This window comes from Melanaphis sacchari, unplaced genomic scaffold (assembly GCF_002803265.2).
Source record: "Melanaphis sacchari strain LSU unplaced genomic scaffold, SCAv2.0 Contig0_pilon_pilon, whole genome shotgun sequence".
NCBI classification, from domain to species: domain Eukaryota; kingdom Metazoa; phylum Arthropoda; class Insecta; order Hemiptera; family Aphididae; genus Melanaphis; species Melanaphis sacchari.
In genome coordinates, this window is record NW_020270366.1 from 16,697,629 (window position 1) to 16,715,713 (window position 18,085).

Genomic DNA, 18,085 nt, shown 5'->3' on the forward strand with positions numbered 1-18,085 from the left:
AAATATACTGTTGTTTAAATCTTTACAACTTGTTATCATTGATTGTGGTATGTGGATCGATCCACATGCAAACAAACTTAATTTCAAAACTATTTATTATATAGTCTTTAAAAAGTGTTAACCACGATCATATACTAATGAGTATTTCATATTTATAGTATAATCACATAAGTGGTTATATTGTATTATTAAAAATTTACAAAACTCCTTATGATCATTATTGTAGCATATCAATATTAATTTATTTCAACGTCATCTTAAGGGAAACACAGCATGTAAATGAGAGCAAAATAATATCATAAAACGTAAACTGTAGTTTAAAATGAGCAATAGTTTATTGTGTACAACATAGGTAAATTTTATGTCATGGTAAAGTATACAAAAAACGCATTTATATAATTAAAAAAATTAAGTAATTCAAGTATATATATCACATTGACGAGTTATTTTTAGAAACTCGTCCAGGCCGCGTAAGGGCCAACATATAAAAATAGCTAGATATAGGCAGTTTGGAGTCGAAATTCGTTTTCAACTTAGGCTTTCAACTGTGATGCACCGGCTCGAATAGCTCAAAAAACAAGAGGAAAAAGTGACGGATAAAAAAAATACAAATAATATTACTATATTTTTTATAGACGATATACGATTATCACGCTTCGTGTTGTGATTTGTTTTTTTGACTAGAAACGCTCCGTGGGGAATCGTTTTTTACCTCCGTCTGTCTGGCTCATTCCCCCTTTTATCCGCTGTCACTTAGGATCGCGTTACGATTCAGTTGATGGCGTGCATGGGCAGCCGGTCATCTCCGTCACCGTCGTCGCGCTCGTATGCCAGATTTTGGCTACCCTTGAATATGTCCTTGACGCTAATTCCTGCGTTCGATTGCCGCTGCGTCTGGTTGAACGCGTTGCTTGCGCCTAACGTTTGCATCTGAGACTTACGCCTCTCCGCCTGCATGGACCGTCTTCTCACCTCAAGCGCCTGCCGAACTTCTTTACCCATCGTGAGTTTCCGGCCCAACACCGGTGTGCCACCTATAAACAAAAAATGAATGTACACAACCGTTACTGAGAGTCAAAAATCAAAATATTGTATGTACATATCTGTATATGCGCAATGTGAGTTAAATAGAAAGGAACCTAATTGGTAGTTTTAGAGTTAAAAATCGAGTTGATAATTAAACCTAGTTAAACAACTAGGTAATTTAAATACCATATAATTAATAATCAATGATTTTATGTCAACGTTTTAAATTTATTATGTTAATGAGTACCTACCTAACGGAATATGTATTTTCTAAACAAAACTATATTCATCAACGACGATCGTTATCCATTTAACATATTGTTGTGTATTACATAATAAATTTAATCAATACATTATTAGGTCATTAAAATTATAATATTTAAAAATATTTTTATAACTTAAAGTCTACCTATACGTAATATAAATACATATATTAATTCTATTTTATAGAAATCTAATAGCAGTTTAATGATAATAAAGTATGGGACTATCACGAAAGTTGAATCGCTGATTATAATTTGCCTACAATATTTCGATACTATGCAGGTATTTGTTAAATTAAAAATGCCTTGTAATAATATACTCGTATAAAAGGTATTATTGTACCTTGTGGTTCATCTTCATCCTCTCCCATTTTCATCTGCAAGAATCTTTTGCGGAAAGCTACATCCAGTGTGCCAATTGTTCGGGTCTTTTGTCGTTGTTTTTCTAGGTTGTAAATTGTTCGACGCCGGCCCACGGCATTATCACCACTGGATCCTGACTCATTATCGTAATCACCATTGATACCCCTCAAACGTTGGAGGTGCTTGACGATGACGACTGCTTGTTTGTCTAGTAGACCGTCGTGGGTCAAATCTTCAGTCTGAAATCAAAAATAACAATAGTTTTTAAATCCATAAAAAATTTATTAAAAAAAAAGTCACCATTTCCGTTTACCTTTTTGTTGCAACACAAGTTTAAATCCGTTGAGGCAAGTATGTGAGACAGAGTACCGAAGCGATGGAACAACATGGCGGTAAACTGAACTATAATGATAAATGCGAAGAAGAACACGAACACCAAACCAATGGGTTCTAAGTGCAAGTACTCTTTACTAATAATGATCTGTAATCGTATCGTTTTTTAATAAATCATGTAATACACAATAAAATATTTACAAAATTAATATAATTTTTACTTCAGACGTCTCTGCAATAGTTGTAATATTTGTCTTGACGCCTATTGGCCAGTCTAAATGAAGTTTATCTTTGTTCAATTGAAGCAAAAAAACGATGAGTACGAACAGAGCATTGATCATGAAAAATGAGAAAACAGATTTGTTTCTCAATTCGATCAAGTCTGCTGCAATTCGAGCCTTTTCATTTTTATCTTCATCGATCGGATATAAATATTTATCGATCAGATCCCGCCAAAACTGTTGCTCAGCTGTGGATAAAAACGCCACCGGACCCTTTCGCAGAGATTTGTCTTCAATCCAAAAAGGATTGATATCGTCGTTACGTTCTACTTTGGGTTCTGCAATAGAATAAAATTATGTTTCATTATTTCAAGTTGCAACTTTTATAAAACTAAGCTGAACAAAGTTAACCTAAAGATTCTTCGTCAGTCTCTGTATCCGAGTGTTCGTTTTGGGAAGTTTCTTCTTGGACCGGATCTAGAACAATTTGATGTGGAGCGCTACTTGTTGAAGCGTTTCTCTTACGGTTCACCGATGTTGGATCGATCACAACCCTATTATAAAGACACTCACATTAATAATATATATATTCTTAAATTGTCTGTTGTAGCACTCACTTTTCGATATGATCTATCCGTTTACCTAAACCTTCTAATGAATCGGCTATCCTAACTAACTGTTGACCTTCGTTTACGGGTTTCTGATAAGTGCAAAACATACATTTAAAAAGTCCAGCGAACGACAATTCAAACGAGCCCTCTTCATTGTCCTCATTAGGGTCCCAATTTTGCAAAAATCCAAGCATTGACTTTTGTTTATTTTTTTTTTCCGATTCTTCAGCGGCTTTTTTTTCTGCTTCCATTTCTTTTTTAGTTCTTTTTACTTGAACCTCTCTCGTACCCCATGTTACAATGTTGAGATTGATAATGGAGTATAATATTAAAAGCAAATACATAGATGGAATGGATAGCCAATATATACCAAAATATATAATACAAGAAAACTCTTGCGGATGGAGAAGTGCTGCTATTATAAACGAACTCATCATGGCAATTAAAAATATTGCAGATGGCGATCCGATACCGTCCTCGCCCAGCTGTAGAGCCGTACCGACAATAACGGCCATCATTACTAATGCGTACAGAGCTGATAAAATTTGTGCCAATAATAACTGTGGACAAAAATCAAAAACAAAAAATTATTAAAATGCATACGAGCATATTTTCTAGAAATTAATACTGATATTTAATTGTGTGTTGGTGTCATAAAAATACTTATTAAAAACTACTTTACTAATTTACCTGTATATTTGATTTACATGTGAAGCATACAAAAACAAACAATACTATCGGTATAATATTGTAATAGAAACTAGTCCAATTGTCAATATGAAATACAGCCACAAAGGCTCCCACCAACATGAGGAATATAGTTCCTGGCCCTAAAATGGTACCTCCCATCAACATGATCTGAAAGTATGTCGAATTAGTAAGAAAATCGCTCATTAGATATATTATATTAATTTCAACGGAAATATCTACATGATAGCTGATGTAAGGCATTGAAATGTTATCGTTTATTTTAATTGTTTTTTTGTAATCCATAAGCAAGTCCATGATGTTCGCCATTGTCGACGGCACCCATCTTCTTCGCTGATTATAAAACTCATTGAAGCTTTCTGGGCAATGAGTATACGCGTCACTAGCAGCTGAATATTCTACTCGATATCCTCTTTGTAATAACAATGTACACAGCCATCTGTCTTCGCCTTAATATTAAAGGTAATTTAATTATAAGTTATTTTAATTTTAGTTCTGATAAAAGTTTTTTACCTTGATCATATTGTACGTAATGTCTAGCTTCATCAGATTTTAACGTATATCTTTTCATTACGTTATCGTCCATAAGAGCTTTGCCTCTAAACAGTGAGAAACATCCTGGACTACAAAGAACGCAACCGATCATGTGCTCAGTAGCCTTTTGGAGCCAATGACCAATCGCATATTCAAAAACTTGATACCACGCCAATGGACCTAAATAATAAATAAATACAATATTATTGACTCGGATTCATAATAAATTTAATGTTCAAGGATTACCTCCTCCAATTGGATGGATTCTCCCACAAGCAGCTCCCAAATTTTTATTCTTTTTCATTAAATCTATCAATAACCTGACCGCATGTGGTTGAAAATCGATATCACCATCGAGTGTCAATAAAAACGTGTTTTCAGCAATGACTTCTTTCCGTTCAACGGAAATCGGCAGTTCCATTAATCGATGGCCAAGTAAGTAGTACATGTACATAACCTGACTCCAACGTTTTCTGTGTCGGATTTTGGATTTGTCTTTGATGTGTACGGTGAGTTTAGTTTTTCCAGGTAATGTCCATACTAAACGGCCACCATATGGAGCTGGATACTTAGTTGGTGGTTTGATACGTATATTTGTTTCGTGTACGTGAGTTGCTGCTTCATCAATTGTACTCACTAAAAGCTTTACGAATCTATTCACCTGACTCCAATCATCGTTTTCATCACTGATTTCGAATCCATCATCCATGAATATGTGAGCTGAATAAATTATGTTTTGGAATTAGATGAATTTACATAATATGCAGAAATTTTGACTTACTTTCAAATTCATAATAGTCTGGATCCACTACTCGCAAATATTTCTGAGCCACTCGACGGGCACACTGATCTTCATCCATTCGGAGGATTGACTTTAACATCTCCATCATTTCTTCGTGCGTTTCGTGCCACATAGTTGCACAAGCGTAAATCCTAGTAATGCTGTCAGATTTTTTCACAGTCTTAGGGGCTGTACTGCTTACATCCGTATGCACAGATATTGTTTCATAATATTCGTCTGGTTCTTTATCTCGATCAGCCAAGTCCTTAATGATTACAAAATATTAAATTAACCACTTTTAACTAAAATTAATTTTAAAAAATTCTTACTTCAGTTTTTACGTCTTTTTCGTCGTTTAATTTCCTGTTCATTCCTAACGATTGATCTATCAATAAAGAATCGTACATTGGTCTAGCGAAAAGCTTTTCAGTGGTCGCTAGACGTTCACACTTGGGTGTCCAAATATGTAACGTTACCCAAGTTTGGGATAGAAGCCACAATAGCCATACCCATACGTGCTAAAAATCATTACAATAATATGTGTCACACAGTATCGTTAATATTGATTTAAGTAACTTACTTCCTTAGTGATAAAATTATTTAAGAAATTGACATCGGGTGAATCGAAAAATAAATAATCTGGAATAGAGTTATGGAAAAAACAAGGATCATCGTGACGTAAACCACACGCGATGATCAATACAGACATGGTGACTGGTACTGTTAGATTTACTGGAAATGCATAACTGAATCCTTGAATCATAATTTTGCAAGCAAATTTTCCTGTAAGAGATATAAAAACGTCATTTATTAATGTATAGTTAATTGTAAAATGTATAATAATTATTATACATTAAAAGTAATGAAGTAAAATATTTTTAAATTGAAGTAGTTCAACATACTACACAATATAATATGTACATCTTTAAACAGGTGAGAAAATTTTTAGTCACTACTCACTAGTAATTTTACTAATATTAGCTATATTTACCGAATATATAACAAAGATATGCTGAAATAATTTGTAAAAGAAGTACGTGTAGGGCAGTTACATATTCTGCATCAATTTCAACTGAATCTCCGGTTGTAACTATATCAGCAAGGTCTGGTAAAATTGTTCCACTTCGTGTTACTTGATTTACCTGAATAATGCATTAACAAAATAATAATTTTAACATAAATTACAAATATGTTTATTATTATTTATTACCTCAAGAACTTGTATCTTGTGTTGTGAAAATCCAGCGTTGACTAATGAAAAAATTTGAGTAACATTTTCACCCTTAAAGAACATAACTACTAACATGAAACAAAAGAAACATAACATTTTCCAGACAGACATAAGCATATATATGAAATAACGTGTTCTTCTCATTCGGTCTTTTATATGATAAGCAAACTTCATAAATCCTAAAAATTCAAAAATAAATATTCTCTAATGTTCTCTTCAAAATATTTTATAGACATAATTTCAAGTATAGCCTACCGAATAATGTATTTTTGGTTGTATAATTTTCCCAGTAACCACAAGAAATACAAAATACTGAAATTGGGATTGCAAGGTTATTCATCTGCTTTTCCGGGTGTAACAAAGGCCATAAAAAGAAACCAGTGGCTTGTGATCCTACAGCAATTACATCCATTAAGACTTTGGCGTATACTTCAGACTTTTCCGAGTTCGTTTTACAACCCTTTGTTGTTCTTGATAATAAATCTATAAAATTTAACTTTTTATTGATTTCTCTATAAATTAATTTAAAAAATAGTAAACTTACTGAGTAAAGCTGGTACGAAACAAAGACAATTGGTAAGCATAGCACCTTTGACGACGTCTAAATTTGGAAGTACGACATACACAAACAAAACTAAGCCAAAAACGTGAAGTGTTTCCATAATAAGCACAAAAACAAAATCGAATAAAGGAGGTCTTTTACACGACTTAAAGAAACAAATTCTCAATGATCGTATTAAAGTTCCAATTTCTGGAACGATAAATGCTAATAGCAAACACCATATCCACGCTACACGTTCTTCCGTTGGAAGGTTGACAACGTAAAATTTATCACGACCTACGAAAAAAGAGATGATGATTTTATTAAATACTTAATTATAAACCGCAAGTGCCATTCAGTAAATAATCAATTTTATTAATTACTTAAGTCCTTATTGCAGAATGTGACAACACGATCGGCCCTGATTTGAGATGTCATGAAGAACATACTAATTTTGGAAATAACGCCACAACATAGAACGACGATGAATGTAGTCAAATATGCTAGAATTTTCAACACACGTATAGTAAATTCGAGACATGCTTGATTAGCCATAGATCCACTGTCACTACGTGGAGGCAGATCTCGAAAAACGTCCCATGCTTTAGTATCTGCCAAAGTCCTTTGACTAAAATATATTCATTAAATCATAAAATTAATTTATTTTTAATCGTATTGCATTACATAATATTACATTTATATTATTATATATTTGAAAAAAATAATAAATACCTTCCACCATATAAGTCTTGGGTTAAGGGTGAATTTTCGTCATCGTCTGAAGAATTTTCGTCACTGTCGTGAAGTCTTTGGTGAGACATGTTATTCACAGATGGAACGAACGACAAACGTTGAAGAGACGTCATTGCGCTGAAAACAATTTAAAGCTACGCTTAAAAAATGAAACAAATAATATTACAAAAAGAATGTTTACTATAAACGTACTTTCTAATTTTATAAGGTACCTAGTATAAAGTATAGTGAAACTCATTCAAATACAGGACTTAAATTATAATAATACATATAGTTTTTACATTTTCGAGTATTAAACGTTAAAGAATTTTAATGTTTAATGTTATTTTAATTTTTCATCTCAAGTTTGACGTTGGAAATAAAACAAAAATTGTAAACATCAACGCAATTTATGAAATTATACATAAACATTAGAATTAGTTGATCACAGAAGTATAATTATAAGTATATTTAATATTAAATAAAAAAGGACAACGATAAAATGTTTCTGAAAAAATCATTTGTAATTGGTCAATTTTAAATTGATTTATGATGTGAAAATAAAAATAATAAAATTTTTATTTTTATTGCAATGATAATTTGATATGTTTTAGGCATAATGTAAAAATCTTAAACATTATTTTTAATTACGCTATTTGTAATTATTCTGAGAGGCGCAATGAATGTATTGATTTTATAATGTTATGTGTTTTTATTTTTGTGGATACGTATACAATAAATATTCGATAATATGCTTCAACATTCAACTTTCAGGGTGATTTTGGATAGTTGATTAAATCTAGTTTATACTTTAAAGAGATAATAATTAAAAATTCCCAGTACTTTTTTTTTATAATGAGAAAAAATGGATATCCACCTAAATAATAATTATTTCTTTTCAAACGATTTTTGTTTTTTTTATACTTCAAAAACAAATAACTGTAAATACTTGAAATTTTGACCAAATATTTATATTATCATTTTCATTATATGATACCATTTTCAATTTTTTTTAATAGATGGCTATTTATTGAAATGACAACATTTCAATTGTTTTTTTTTTCAATTTTTCAATAAATGTCGATAAAAAATATTCACCTATTCAAAATCCTTAATAATTTATTATAAGATCACACATAAATTATTCTTATATCTGTTTAAAAATATTAAAAATACAAAGACATATTTATTTTTTTATGCATTTGAAATTAGAATTTTGAAAAAATGGGAACTTAAGACTTTTATGTAGGTACTATTGTAATTATATTATTATAATCAATAATATCTATTTATAGTATTTATACTATGAACCTATTTTTACTGGTTTGCCGTATTTACAGAAATATTTTACTAAATTTTGAGTTATGTAAGTTGATTAAATATAATACAAATACCAGCATTATAAAAATTAAATAATAACAATATAATAAATGCAACATTTTTGGAAAAAATATATAAAACAATTTAATACTAAAATATAAATAAATGACTTTAATAACTTTATATACCTAAAGAGAAAAATTATGAAAATTAAAAATGAAGTATACTTGGTGATATAAAATATTGACAAACCGTTTTTGCTCAGGATAATTTTTTGTTTACAATGATACACCATCGAATTCAAATTTAACACACCCATAAACATAATAGTGATCCATTCGACTCCTAACGTATAAAAAAGCGGTACCCCTTGTCAATGATTTTTAATATATATATTATACTTTTACTGTTTATCATTAATTTTAATTATATTTATTGATAAACTTAGTTTAATTCTATTCAATTTTTTTTTCTTTATTTGTTTATTGATTTAATTACATTTTTTCATTATAACATAATAAAAAAAACGTTTTAGAAACTTTATTCAAAATCACTTTTTAATTGGTTAAATTATGAATTATTTATAAAATACATGTTTTTATATCACAAATAAATTTATGAGCAAAATGCCAAAATATTAATAATTAATAAATGTTTAATCATAAAGCCTATAATCTGAGTTTTTACACTTTTAAGTTTATTTTTAAATTAACAATTTTTATTACTATTATTTAAACTTGATTATATTATAATTATTGAAAAGACTTAATTATTATTTCGGAACACAGGTATTAAAAATGTATAATAGGAAGGAACTATAGATATTATTACACTTTTTTCGGTTTTGTTCGGGAAGACGTCATAAATAACGAACTAATATGCTTTATACATGACACCATAAATATACATAAATGTATATATTATGTGGTTTACTTTAAATTAATTATGCGGTTTAAATAATAAAATGGATACAACTTTTTAATAAAAATAAATTATTTAAAAATACAATATAAAATTTATTGAAAAAAAAATCACGATAAATAACAAGAAGCTCAGAGAAATGCGTAAATATGTTTTATCTTATAGTTGGTATGTGTTAATTTAAATAAATATTAAATTTTTTCCATATTTTTTGTATGATTTTTTTATTTGTCGTATAAGTATAATCCGCCTCAACAATTATCGATGTTCACGAATCATGACTAATAGTTTAATGGATCAGATATTTAATTAATTTCATTATTATTATTGTTTCTCCAAATTATAAAGATTAACTTGACGTTTTTTTTTTTTTTTTACAACTAACAATGAAAATAAATGCATGTAGGCATATAAGTTTCCATTTAATAAACAGATACACGTGTGACGCGGAGTTAAAATATATTTTAATTGCCTTCAATATTTTATTTCATTGATTTATCCGACACGATATTGAACTTGCTATTTTAATTCAAATTCGGCGTGTTTAAAGTACCTAATAAGTTTACAACTGATGTGTTTTGTGAACTGTGTTTTATCTGTTTCAAGGATAGGTACCTAAATAAAGAGAAATTAGTAGTGCATAATATGTATCAGAATATCAGACATTAGTCATTTGTAAAAATAAGTGAGTACCTACAAATATGATCTGATCACGACCTATCGACCTTTACTAAAAGAATGTTATAACTGTGGTTATTTTTCATAAACTATAGTTGTAGTTTTATACAGGTATTGAGGTATATGTTTGTTTTATATATAACTCACTTTATTACTACTGCCTACAAAAATACCTTAAAAATATATGTTGCGTCACTGCTACAGAATAATATCGTGAGGATAGAATGATGCAATAAATATATATTATAATAAGGTGCCCAGTTATTTGGCACTAACCTTCGGTAGACTAAATTAAAAATACATTATTTCACTAATTTCTTTTTAGTATCCAAAGCTTATAAGCTATCAATAATATTATTGCGTTAGACGTTAGTATAAGAAACATTTATACTTTGTTTTATTACACTGTGATAAAAATTAACAACTAATAAGTATTAATTAACGAATAAAAAATAATTAGTATTTTAAATATATTTAAAAAAAAAACAATTTATCATCTTGGTAAATGGTAATATAATTTTATGATTTAATTGATTTAATAGAAATAATATAATATATTTATTTTAACGTGTTGCCCGATTTTAATTAGTTCTTACGGATTATCCTTTTATATTTTTATACAAATAATAAACATTATTTTAATACGTATAACTTTTATATTAAGTATTTTGTTAATATAATATTTTATATTACATAAATTGTTTTCATGCTAAATTTTTTTTCTTGTATCTATTTATAGATTATTTTAAATTATTAGTAGACAAAGCATTTAAAGTTAAATCTTTAGCAAAATTTATTTTAATTGTTTTATACATAGTAACATGGGTATTTTATCATTTTTTAAATTTAAAGATTTGTTTATTGCACTTAATCAAAATTTAAAACGTTACAATTATAATCGATTTTCTAATATAAAAAACACTTTTTATTTTCTTAAACCGGTTTTAAACTGTACATTATGAAGAAAAATGTATGCCAGTGGTCCAATTTAATCGGTACAATAAACAAAGAATAATTCGTTTACAGTGCATGATGATGTTCTAAGTATAATCGACGCGACCGAGGTTTACATTCTACATTGTATGATGACGATTCTTAACTATATTGAAGTCGTCGAAACAATTATGAGAACGGTCAATGTCAGGACTTGTGTTATAGGAATACCACCGCGTTTGTTTCCATATACATCTCGACATGTATTTAATTTTCCATTAACGAAAACGCAAAACGTTTTGATAATTATTTGATTTGTGTGGAGCAGTGACCTGAAGACGCATGCTAGAGAGGGGGCGCCGAGTACGGAGTACGGCCCTGGGTGAGAATAGAATTGAAACAAAATCAACGATTTACGAATCACAATATATAATGGCAATAGCGCACAGACAATGCGAGTGATGGACACAAATGAAATTAATTAAAAACTAAATAAAAATCGTCACGCTGGAATACAAAAAATACCGCGATACATTTAGGTAGATAATTATTATTTTTTATATCGCCTACATAGTCTGATTCTTATATAATACTTCTTAAATTATAATATGTAAAATTAATATTAAAAAAATAGTATTCTATTTCTTATTATCTGTTAATAATTAATATAGGTATTAATTTTCTCTAAATTTTAAATTCCATGGACACATTTACAAGTGTTTTTGCTACATATAGATATTGTATGCGCCAAAACGACATTCTCGTATTATTATTATATTTTTTTAGAAAACCTATAAATTATGATTTTGCTAAACCCTATACTAAAATTTCATTAATTTTTAAGTTTTTATCAATAATATATAGATATATACAACTGATGCCAAAGTGATATTTTATCATCGATTACAAACTATTCGTTTGAGCTCTACTATCAGAATAGTATTGTTCCCAAATCTGCGTTCTATTCTAAAATTAATAAAAATTATTTTGAAAACTTTTTAGAACATTTTAAGCTTTAGGACAATGTTGATACAAAATTCTAGCTATACCTACAATACCTATAATTGCTACGGTAAACTTCTTATGCATCAATAACGTCCAAATAATTAAAATTCTCATTAATTTCGTACTTGAAAATATTGATATTCAAAATTTAACTTTATAATGGGCTTAGCGTTGTACGATAATTTATTAGTTACTTTAGCATTTTCTATATTTTCTTAATTTTCTACGTGTGTGATATTTCAGGAACAATATTATTATAGCATTCGTGATGTGGACTGTACAGGTTTTGTACTGTACTCGGTTAGTTTCATTTTCGTAGTTGCAAAATTTGTATCACACAATGTTATACACGTACATGCTACAACGTGTCTGTATTTAGTTTTAAAATGTAATATTGTTGTCTAGTATAGCAAGGAACATTAGCCGTGAAAGTGAAACGGTCTCCGATCGTCGGTTCGAGTGAAAGGAAAACTCTAAGGAATTGGTGCATTGCTTTACTTTTATTTTGTTAACGTTGGAACATTCTTATTTTATTTGTAAATGAATATAACAACACCTATATTGTACCTATATATTAAAACATATATATATTATAGTACACGAACTTGTGATATTTATTTATTTTTATTTTTGATTGCAGTCAGTGATACATTTATAATACTATATACATTACATATTCTTTTGGAATTGTACCTATTAAGTTTTATTACAAACGATTAAAATATAGAATAGGTTATACAGTATTATAATAATGACTTAATAGATTTTTAAGTTAAAATAAGCTATTCTAGTTCAATTTAAAAAGATTAAAATACATTTTTGTATAAGATAAAAACAAAATGATGAAAATTAAAAATTATTTTACGCCCCATGAGTCACAAATATATTTCTTGATTGTTAATAAGGTCATAATTATGACTATGTATTCAAATATTTATCGATTTCTTGTTTGATTAAATATATGAATCATTTGTAACTTTTAAATTTTTATATTCATTATTCACAAGTTTTATAAGTAAAGTATTACGTATTATGTTAGTAATATTTATAAACCAACTAAGTTATATTTTATATGATTATGCGCGCGAGAGACTTTAACGCTAATATTTTAATAAAAAAGTTTCAGTTACTCACGTTTTTATACATTACAGTTAAAAAAATATATGGATTATAAAGCATAAGTATTTATAAAAGGAACTTTGTAATATAATATATTCCTGTTTGAGAATTTAAAATCGAAAAGTTTTTAAGAAATTATCTAAATATGTATATAATATAGCAATTTGTAAAGCATTGTAAATTTGAAAATCATGTACTTAAAATTTTTTTACCTTTGATATAGTTAATTGAATCGCATTGACTTGAGTAATCCAATCCGGCTAGGCCTACATTCTTTAATATTTGAACACGTCTACAACACAATGTTATTAAACCACAAGCGAACGCCAACACGCGGCCAGACAACTGTGGCCTGCAAAGAGACAGGTCTTTGGCTTTCCTTCTTGGTGGGAGACTCGTATAGCAGGTTCATATAGTTGGTTTGAAAGCAAAAAAAAAAAAAAGCGAATATAGAAGGACAATAAAGAAACCGTCTACAGTCTATGTAATGATTCGTTACCCCACCTCCGCGAGTGATATATTAAACGATTCCATGCGTAAAATAATTATTGCGGGTGCTGAAGGTATTTGTGATGTAATTCTTCGGGGCTTGTTGAATGTTACTCGACAAAACGTTCTTTAAATATCTACCTATCAATAAGTTCAAGATGTAATTAATTTTCTGATAATGAATAAAAAAATATTAATTAATAATAATACTGATATTTCACGCATTGTTATAATGAAATTCCGCACGAATTCGTTCATATGTCGAAAAAAAAAACAATGTTTTTGTTGAAACTAATGGAACTGCATTTTTTTTTTTGTTATTCAAATAAAAATTTAAATTGTGTACTCGAGTCTCGAATGGCTATTATTTACTGACTTTATCTTCATCTCGTTGTATAAGTTGCACCTTTATATATATATATATGTGTGTGTGTGTGTGTGTGTGTGTACCCACTGTGCAAAAATTTGTAATATTTATGTTTTATAAATGTTTTAAGTTTACTTAAAACGTTAAAAATTATTGTAAAACTTACGTAAATTTAACATTATACGAACTGCAAATGTCCGCGAAAATTTACTTGATAATTATGTAATATTTACATAAATATAACAAAATAGTAAACGTCAATTTGATGTTAAAATTATGTTAAAATTCTGTTTCACCAAACATGAAATTTATGTTAAAACTATGTTTTATTAAACATAAAATATGTGTTTTATCGAAACAGACGAAAAACATTATAATAAAACTGCTTATTTATGTTCTAAGAAAGTTTTTAAATACTAAAATATAACATAAATATTATATGATTATTTAACAGCAATAAGATATATCGGATGTATCTCATATTTTACATACCTACCATGCATTTATAAATGGCTATAATAGTCATAACAGATATAGATATAAATCATACTAATTAATTATCTATATTATATCTGTGAACATCAATTAAATTTTTCAGTATGCTATCATTATTAAAATATACCTTTAATGTGTCTCGACTCTTGATTACTTACCTACTAATGTTATTCGTAAGTCCTATTAAATAAAATAGATAGGTAGGTACTTAAAATGCAGATTAACAAAAAACAGAAAACCAATTAGACTTCAACTAAGCATTTATTATGATATTAAATCAATATAAAATATAGATATAAGAAAGAAATATAGATAATTATGGACTAAACATTTTTTGGTATAACATATAGTAAGTAGTTGAAGTTCCACTGTGCTTACAATATTTCATGACATAATCACTGGTTGTAGTTCTGTATAGTGTACAGGCTCTTCATTATTGGGCAACTTAAATGCAGAAGTAGATTCAGGTATTATACAGTACCCAGAATGATCTGTACACAATAATTTCAACATGTTTAGTCTTACACATATTACAACCCATAGTTTACTAAGCCTTTAGGTACCTTACTGTAATAATTAGGATAGATTGAGGTTATTAATTACCTTCATCACTGCTACTGCTTGATACATCAAATATCGTTGATGCACGTTTACATTTGGTCATCAAATGAACCTCCTCATTTTCCGATTCTTTTTCAACTCTTACATGCCAAGCTTTTTTAAAATTATCTAAAATGTTGGTAAATTTTAGATTAGAACAAATTATAACAAAACAAAATAATTATTAAATAAATTTAATTTTTAAAATAAGTGTTTACATTTTTTAAAATATAACATACAGGTTCCATACTACATACTTAAAATAATAATAAATATAAACTTTGTAAACTATTAAATAGATTTTATTTTACATACCATATGTTTTATTGCCACCAACTATTTTAATACCATACTCAAACCAAGTTGGATCTGGATCTAGGGCGTCATGAATGTCAGTACTGGTTACTCGACCAAGTGGCCATTTACATAACCTTACATTACTATTTTCTAGATTATTTGTGTCATTTTGAACTAGCCACTTTGTTGGTACTACACTGTAATCCTTCGAATCCACAAATACCACAATAACCCAACTAACTTTAATCTAAAATGGAAAAACATTCAACATTTATTTTTTAGTTGAGTATCAACTACCTTATTTATTATGCACTAGAAATCTGAAATATAGTAGCAATACCTAATGACTAAACTTGATAAAAAATTAAAGGCACCTATTAGGTAGGTAATATCTACTGTTATAGGCAAAAATATGAAACTGGCTATGCCACTGATAGCTAGGTGCATATTTATTTTTCCAATCTTAAAGAAATGGGTACTTTCTTTGTAACATTATTGTAATAATATTGAGTTTAGATGGATGATTGTTACTTTAGTTTTTTTCTGATTTACTGAAATAATATAGATATTTATAAGTTATGGAAGAGGAATCAGATAGAAACAATTACACACATTTTCTGGTAAAAAATTGTATTATTTATAACTAGGGCTAGGATTTATATGCAATAAAAAATTGTAAAATATGCATTTTATTTACCAAAATATGCAAAAATAAATTGGTTCTATTTAAACGAGAATTAGCCAAATCGTGGACAAATCTGACAACCATTAAATTTGGACTTAAGGAAAAAAACATGCAAATGCATATAAATCCTAGCCCTATTTATAACTAAAATAAGCAATACAATTAATGAGAAATTTAAATTTAATAAAGAATAAATAAATTAAACTATTATATATAATAAATAAAAATATGTTATAAAAATAAATTATAGGTACGACAGAAAGAATTTTTTTTAATGGAATGTTTTTGGAAGGAAACTTTGAACATAATATACTTAATCATTAGGACAAATAGGGGAAAAAATCATAACTAAATAATCACTATCATCTTGGTTATTCATGAACTGTATTTGTTGATTGTTCGAAATAAAAACTTAAAACATAATCAATGGTTAATGCACATGTATGTTGTCACATATTGACATATCGAGTATCAATATGTAGCCATATAGATACATATTATGGAGGTAGAAATATCGGATGACAGTGCTACAAGGGCATGGCCCGAAAATGCACATTTTGACTTTAATAATAGTTATAATATACTACTAAGTAGGTATTGTATACAGTAATGAATCTTACCTTTCTAGTTGCCATGATACACTTTAAGTCTTAAAACGATCTAAAAACGATGACAGGATACTAATCAGCTGGATACGTGATGCATGTATCATGTATCTACTGCTGTATTGTCGTACTATTGCAAGTAGAAAACAAGAGTCACGAGAAATGTGAACATTCGTCCACAATCAAAAAAACACATTTACTGTTATATCTGCTGTAGAAAAATAATAATTAACGTACGACTGACGAGTCACGAGTGACGACGGTTATCGGTGGTGTTTCTGGGTATTGTTGATAATTTATAATAATAAAACTATTTTCAGCCGCTATTTATAAATTAAAAATAAAACCCATATCTATGGCGGAGTACATAATAATTTAATATATTTTTGGATTGCTATCAACATCAAAAGAACATAAAATTGATATAATATATTATATTCTAAAATAGGTGGCGTTTTTATTATTATCAAATATTCTTACAACGTTCTACTGCTATGTTTATTTGATGTATTTATATTTGGAAATACATACATTCGTTGAATGTTTATTTCGTGTAATAAATATTGATGTTTTTTTTTAACAAATATATTATATAAAATAAACGTTATAAAATTATGTTATTATTGTAACTTAAAATTAACATTTTAAGGATGTTTAAAAACTTAAATTGCACAGTGGGTACCTATGTATATACTGCAACACTGAAACATCAATACAATTTATACGCAAATTAAAAGTTACTTTATAAATATATCACATAATATAATAAACATACCTAAATTTATTATTATAACACTGTACAAAATAGTAACACATTATTGAAAGTGAACAATAATCATATATAGATTCAAATTTCAAATTTATTAAAAATAAAAAAGACATTTCAAATATTATGTACTAATCTTTGATTTTAATCTTTAATAGTCGTACAAAATTATTTATTTTAAGTTTTTAGGTGGGCAATAAAATATGCTAATAAGTAATAATTAATGTAATTATTATTATGTTTAAAGAACGAGTTTGTCGTAAACAACAACGGTTAATGCTGTAATTATTTTCGTACAAAGATAAATCTTTCAACATGGGTAATATTTATTGTTAATTAATAAATTCTAATTAAGTATAAAAAAATAAAACAAAAATCAATTTAACAAATATTTGAAGATAAACTAAATAATATATATATTACTCATCAATATTGTAATGATTCAGATTCTTATTCATGGT

The 18,085-nt window shown here is 28.1% G+C and overlaps 2 protein-coding genes across 3 annotated transcripts; both read right to left on the minus strand.

Moving 5' to 3' along the window:
* Positions 1-311: 311 nt before the first annotated feature.
* On the minus strand, positions 312-13,652 carry LOC112599445 (chitin synthase chs-2). Of its 2 annotated transcripts, XM_025346366.1 has the most exons (20): positions 13,533-13,652; positions 7,345-7,482; positions 6,996-7,240; positions 6,616-6,909; positions 6,327-6,554; positions 6,051-6,250; positions 5,832-5,982; positions 5,421-5,623; positions 5,170-5,358; positions 4,841-5,105; positions 4,306-4,779; positions 4,039-4,239; positions 3,748-3,974; positions 3,508-3,675; positions 2,824-3,377; positions 2,618-2,760; positions 2,207-2,544; positions 1,966-2,133; positions 1,633-1,891; positions 772-1,034 (listed from the first exon to the last, which is right to left on the minus strand). In XM_025346366.1, the coding sequence occupies exons 2-20, from the start codon at positions 7,476-7,478 to the stop codon at positions 772-774; spliced, it is 4,704 nt and encodes a 1,567-aa protein (XP_025202151.1). In that variant the 5' UTR covers positions 7,479-7,482; positions 13,533-13,652. The 2 variants fall into 2 exon arrangements, with proteins under 2 accessions (XP_025202156.1, XP_025202151.1); XM_025346371.1 differs by lacking the exon at positions 13,533-13,652 and having other exon boundaries at positions 312-1,034; positions 7,345-7,478.
* Positions 13,653-14,953: 1,301 nt separating this feature from the next.
* On the minus strand, positions 14,954-17,181 carry LOC112596700. Its single transcript, XM_025342472.1, has 4 exons — positions 16,874-17,181; positions 15,587-15,815; positions 15,275-15,400; positions 14,954-15,162 (listed from the first exon to the last, which is right to left on the minus strand). Exons 1-4 carry the CDS (start codon positions 16,886-16,888, stop codon positions 15,056-15,058), a joined length of 477 nt encoding a protein of 158 aa, XP_025198257.1. The 5' UTR covers positions 16,889-17,181; the 3' UTR covers positions 14,954-15,055.
* Positions 17,182-18,085: the final 904 nt, after the last annotated feature.